General features: G+C 42.6%; 1 protein-coding gene across 1 annotated transcript in view; it reads left to right on the forward strand.

Moving 5' to 3' along the window:
* Positions 1–3,713: 3,713 nt before the first annotated feature.
* Positions 3,714–6,954, forward strand: part of LOC143286765 (cell surface hyaluronidase-like) — a 70,913-nt gene continuing 67,672 nt past the window's right edge. Inside the window, exons 1-2 of the mRNA XM_076594526.1 lie at positions 3,714–3,846; positions 6,220–6,376. Coding sequence (XP_076450641.1) covers positions 6,221–6,376 — 156 coding nt within the window. The 5' untranslated portion in view covers positions 3,714–3,846; position 6,220. The remainder of the gene's footprint in view (positions 3,847–6,219; positions 6,377–6,954) is intronic.

The raw sequence follows: 6,954 nt of genomic DNA on the forward strand, positions 1-6,954 counted from the left end.
ACATAATTTTGCACTTTTGTTGTTATACACGCATAAACAAAATATGTTTTTTTTCACGGTTTTCTGTTCAACGGTATGCCAGCCGGACAGCAGTGAATGTTAAAATTGATATTCCCCGCTGGCCAAAAATGTTGCTTTTTATTGTGTCAAGGTCTCGGCACACTAAAAAGACCCAAATCCTCCTCTCCTTCCGCCGTTTTAGCCTTCCCCGACCGAAGTCAGTCAGGTACTCGGGACAATCGCACCTCGGGGTGGAGTGTCCGTCGGCCGGAATCAGTAAAGTATAGTACGGCCTTCAGTTTCCCACCGGCGCGGCCCGGCGGGGACACACATGCCGCGCCGCAGTGATTTAGTGACACCGGGCCCGCATTCTGAAACTGCACGTCGGGGCCTCGAATTCGGGTCATACTAAAATGCGAAAAGACGCGAAAAGACACGAAAAGACACGAAAAGACGCGAAAAGACACGAAAAGACACCGGAAAAGAATGTGAAAAGACATGAAAAGTCCTGGAATATCTATTCTGATGTCTTTTCAGATGTGTTTTCGCGTCTTTTCGCGTCTTTTAAGTAAGACACGAAAAGACGCGAAAAGATACGAAAACACACCTGAAAAAACATGTGAAAAGACACTTTTCGTGTCATTTCGTGTCTTTTCGCGTGTCTTTTCGTGTCTTTTCGAGTCTTTTCGCGTCTTTTCGAGTCTTTTCGTGTCTTTTCGCGTCTTTTCGAGTTTTAGTGACACCGTGCCATACTAAAATGCGAAAAGACGCGAAAAGACACGAAAAGACACGCGAAAAGACACGAAAAGACACGAAAATACACCGGAAAAGAATGTGAAAAGACATGAAAAGTCCTGGAATATCTATTCTGATGTCTTTTCAGATGTGTTTTCGTGTCTTTTAAGTAAGACACGAAAAGACGCGAAAAGATACGAAAACACATCTGAAAAAACATGTGAAAAGACACTTTTCGTGTCATTTCGTGTCTTTTCGCATTTTCACATTCTTTTCGGATGTCTTTTCGCGTTTTCACATTTTTTTTCATATGTCTTTTCGTGTCTTTTCGTGTCTTTTCGCGTCTTTTCGAGTTTTAGTGACACCGTCGAATTCTGTGTCACTGATGAATCCAAATGAACACCATACCAATTCTGCCTGAACCGTCCCCCTCCTCAGCGATCTAGACCTCTTCTGAGCGGCAGAACCGTGATGGACCCAAACAAGTGCCGAAGAAAAATCAGTAGCAATCAGTGAAATGTAGGGCCTACAGCCGGAACTGACCACTAGCTCACAAATAATGCTTATAAAAAATTATTTCCTGGCCGGGATTCCTCGTCCAGTCGGGTGCTCAGTCCTCAGTGGCACTAATATCATCTCAGTGCCGCCAGTGCACAGCCCGCCGGAGACTAGTACACAGAAAACAAAGTTCATAATTTATCCGGCCGGCTACGCATGTAACAGTGATCGACACACATCATATGAGAACTGAGAAGAAGCAGAACTGAAGAAGAAGAAGAAGAGGAAGAAGATTGACTCTGAGACGATAAACCGAAGTCCCGGCGCATGCAGCATGCACGGCGCTTTAGTAGACGGCCGGCGTACGTAAAAGAACCCACGGCAACAGATGGGTGGCGCTCTCAAACTCAGTGTAGCGACGCGCATTCCTTGGGAAGAGCAACCCGCATTACACGCAGAAAACTGATCCGTGCCGTGTCAGCCACGTTTTGACAAAAGAGTAATACTGACAACAAGAACAAGAACACTACGACTGACCGTGACAAACAACTTGACAACACTGAACAACAACAACAACTGTGAACAACACACACACACACACACACACACACACACACACACACACACACACACACACACACACACACACACTGACACACACACACACACACACACACACACACACAGACACACACACACACACACACACACACACACACACACACACACACACACACACACACACACACACACACACACACACACACACACACACACACACACACACATTTTCTTTATTTCTTTTTCTCTTTCTTTCTTTCCTTTTTAATGTATTCGTATATTTATTCCTTTATTCATTTTATTTATCATTCCTCCCTTTGTCTCACTCTTTTTCCTATCATGGTGCCGCAGTTTCTAATTACTATCGGCAACACACACACATACCGTGGGACCTCCCCCCCCCCCTTCCCACCTCACACACACACACACACACACACACACACACACACACACACACACACAGATACACCCAGACACGACCATAATACAGACACACATCGACACACCAACACTGACAAACAGACAGATAGATAGAAAGACACACACACACACACACACACACACACACACACACACACACACACACACACACACACACACACACACACACATACACTGATCGAGGTAGATGTTGAGCCGGACTTGACCGGAGCCGGGAGAATTAAGTGAACGCAGTCTACTCCGAGCTGGGAACATTGCATCGGACGGCGACACACGGACACATGCACACAGAAACAGATTATGCTTTGATTAACACAGGAAATGAACCCCATGGTTCATCACACGTCAATTCCAGACAATCAGTGCGAAAGCCGAAATAGCTGGAGACATCGAGGGACAGTTGACTGGGTTCAATGTATATAGTTTTCAGCAACACCTGAATTGGCTGAGATCTACAAGGGAGATAAACTCTCTTCGCTTTCTGTTCAGGGCATTGAAGAGTGAGTGCATGTGATAACACTTTCGCCATCGTCATGATTAATTAAGACGTCGCACCGTTGGTTCAGGTCGCAGCCCGCCAGCTGGCGTCACTGGAATAACTTTCCGACAGGGTTTTATTTAATTAAGATCTTGTCGGAGGCAGGATGAGTGCGTGTACTGGAGTATGGGGTTATGACAGCGCCACGACTTGGTGAATAATTATTATAGAAACTGACACACTGCGTCCCGTCAGTGGAGGTACAACTATGATGGAAGCGACGGACTCATCTTCAGGCAGTTGGGTCGATATGCGCCGAGTGTGTGTGTGTGTGTGTGTGTGTGTGTGTGTGTGTGTGTGTGTGTGTGTGTGTGTGTGTGTGTGTGTGTGTGTGTGTGTGTGTTTGACACTCTGTGTGTGTGTGTGTGTGTGTGTGTGTGTGTGTGTGTGTGTGTGTCTGTGTGTCTGTGAGTGTCTGTGTGTGTGTCTATGTCTGTCGGTGTGTCGGCCGAGTTTGTATGTGTGTGTGTGTGTGTGTGTGTGTGTGTGTGTGTGTGTGTGTGTGTGTGTGTGTGTGTGTGTGTGTGAGAGAGAGAGAGAGAGAGAGAGAGAGAGAGAGAGAGAGAGAGAGAGAGAGAGAATAAAATAAGTAAGAATGTAAGAAAGAAAGAAAGAAAGAAAGAAATCGTTCAAAGGCAATTCACAATGGTAATAATTAGATGGCTTTATGAAGAAATAACATCGCACTGCAAGGTACCGCCCAGGCATAAATAGTTGCAGTAGCAAAGAAAATTGAACACACACACACACACACACACACACACACACACACACACACACACACACACACACACACACACACATGCTCAAACAATGGAGAGTGCGAACAACGAAAAGCGAAGAGAATGAGCTGGAGCTACTGGGAGCGTTGAGGGTGGGGGCGGCCAGGGGTGTGGCTGATTGGGGGGGGGGGGGGGGGGGGGAGGGTATGTGGGGGCGGGTTATTACACAATATAGGACCGTTCCCAGAACCCGGGCGGACACAACAGAGGTCTTCTACCGTTCTGGTGGAACACAACTGTAGTTTGCAGTCTTTTGAGCTGTGCGGTGTACCATAGACGAGACCACACAAGGTGAGACAGTCAACGTCACTTACGATAACGTGTTCAGGATTGCTGGGGCCTTGAAACTGATCAGTTTAGCTTGTATCTACGTTCTGCATTACCACGATTTGTTTGTTAATTGGCTTGACTGACTAGCTGAATAATTATACGTAGCTGACTTTTCGAACTGCCTCAGTATACAAGACAAAGTATATACGTGTCACATCAGAACTGAATAACATCTTTCGGTTTTTACACCTACTCTGGAATTCAGTTGGGTTTTCGGCTTTGATATATGACGATTTGTGACACTGACGTAAAAAAAGAAAAGAAGAAAAAAAAGGGGGGAAAAGAAAAAAAAAAAAAAAAAAGAAAGAAAGAAAGAAAAAAGAAAGAAAAAGAAACTAAGAATAAAATCAAAGAAAAAAAAACCCCTACGGCCAAAGAGAACAAAAGAAAAAAAAAGTGGTAGTGGTTTTAAAAAAACAATTAATTAAAGGGGTGGGTGGTGGTGGCGGTGGTAGGTTTTTTATTCAGTTATAACTGACCGAATTCAAATGGAGAAGCACGTTATGGTAAATCTTTAATAAAAGGTAAACAAGATAAATCCAAAGAGGATAAAGCAAAAATAGATTAAATTAATAAAACGAAAATAAGATAAAACAGAATAAAAGATAGAATAGATTGATAAATACGTGATTCAATAAACAAACAAGTAAACGAAATTTGGCAAAACACAATAAGTAAAAACGACGTGAAACACACACACACACACACACACACACACACACACACACACACACACACACACACACACACACACACACACACACACACACACACACACACACACACACACACACACACACACACACACACACACACACACACACACACACACACACAAACCCAACAGCATGAATTAAAACAAATGAGATAAGGTAAAACAAAATAAAACTAAAGAACATTGCGACCAAAAAAAAAAAGAAAAAAAAAGACAAGACAAAACAAAACATAATGAAACAAAGCAAAAACGAAACAGTTTCAATTTCAGTCTCAAGAGGGTGTCACAACGAGCAGACAGAACCAAAGCAAAAAACAAACCGAATTAAATTTGAAAAAAAAAGGAAAAAAAAAAGAAGAGGAAGAAGAATAAAAACCAACATAAAACCAACCAACCAACCAACCAACCAACCAAACAAAAACAAACAAACAAACAAACAAAAAACAACCCCCCCCCCCCCCCAAAAAAAAAAAAAAAAAAAAACACAAAAAAACACACAACAAACAAACAAAAAAACCCCAACCAACCAAAAAAAAAACAAACAAAAAAACAACAACCCATACATGTGATGATACTACTGCAACTACTACAACTGCTACTACAACTATTACTAATGTCCCGAGCTCTCTAGTGTCTGCGCCTTAATGATAACAATAATGATAATAATAATAATAATAATAGTAGTAATGATAACGATAATGATGATGATGATGATGGTGGTGATAGTGATAATAACAATAATGGTAATAATGATAATGATGATGATGTTCGGAACTCTTTGGTGCCAGTATCTTAATGATGATGCTAATAGTTATAGTAGTTATGATGATGATGATGATGATGATGTTCGGAGTTCCCTCAGTAGTGCCTGTGTCTTGATAAGAATGATAGTAGTTATAATAATGATGATGATGATGATGATGATGATGATGATGGTGATGATGATGATGATAACGATAATAATGATAATAATGTCCGGAGCTCCCTCAGCATTGCCTGTGTCTTAATAAGAATGATAGTAGTTATAATAATGATGATGCTGATGATGATGATAATAATGATAATAATGTCCGGAGCTCCCTCAGTAGTGCCTGTGTCTTCATAAAAATTATAGTTAGTCATAATGATGATGATGATGATGATAATAATGATGATGATGATGATGATGATGATGATGATGATGATGATGATGATGATGATGTTTGTAGCTCCCTCAGTAGTGCCTGTGTCTTCATAACAATTATAGTTAGTCATAATAATGATGATGATGATGATAATGATGATGATGATGATGATGATGATTGGAGCTCTTTGGTGATGATGATGATTGGAGCTCTTTGGTGCCAGTACCTTAATGATGATGCTAGTAGTTATAGTAGTTATGATGATGATGATGATGATGGTGATGTTCGGAGCTCCCTCAGTAGTGCCTGTGTCTTAATAAGAATGTTAGTAGTTATAATGATGATGATGATGATAATATCAGGAGCTTTCTCAGTAGTGCCTGTGTCTAAATTTACAAAAAAAAGAGAAGATAGTTATAATAATAATGATGGTCACGTACTACTACTACTACTACTACTACTACTACTACTACTACTACTGCCTGTGCATTGCAGCATGAGGTGTGCGCTGAGCCTGGCAGTCGGCCTGTGGCTGTTGCTCAGTGCGCGGACCGCTTGGTGCCGGTCCTGCCCCTGGAACGAGAAAGGTCTGAAGAAATGGTCCAACCCCAATACATGGGGGCCCAAAGGGGTGCCTCGAGACGGCGATCAGGTGAACTTTCGTCTTCGTCGTCGTTGTTGTTGTTGTTCTTGATGATGTCTTTGTCGTTGTCGTTGTTGTTGTTGATGATGTCGTCGTCGTTGTTGTCGTTGATGTTGTTGTCTTTGTCGTTGTTGTTGTTGTTGTTTGAGGTTGTTGTTGTTGATGTCGTCGTCGTCGTCGTCGTCGTTGTTGTTGTTGTTGTTGTTGTTGTGTTGCTGCGACGACGCAGTTTTTATGTAGTTGTTGCTATATCGTTGCTGTCGGCTTTTTTTGGAGGGGATCGGGGGGGTGGGGGTGGGGGGTGGGGGGTGGGGGGGCGAGGGGGTGAGGTGAGGGGTGGTGGTGGTCGGCTGTGGTGGTGGTTGCGATGTCATTATGTCGTTTGTTGCTATGTTGTTGGCGTTGTTGTTGTTGTTGTTGTTGTTGTTTCTTTGTTGTTGTTATTGTTGCTGCTGTGTTGCTGAGGCAATGTCGTTTCGATGTAGTTGTTGCTATGTTGTTGTTGTTGTTGTTGATGATGTTGTTGTTGTTGTGTTGTTATTGTTCTTGCTGTTGTGTCGTTGTGGTGGTGGTTGCTAAGTCGTTTC

This window comes from Babylonia areolata, chromosome 10 (genome assembly GCF_041734735.1).
Source record: "Babylonia areolata isolate BAREFJ2019XMU chromosome 10, ASM4173473v1, whole genome shotgun sequence".
In the NCBI taxonomy this organism is placed as follows: domain Eukaryota; kingdom Metazoa; phylum Mollusca; class Gastropoda; order Neogastropoda; family Buccinidae; genus Babylonia; species Babylonia areolata.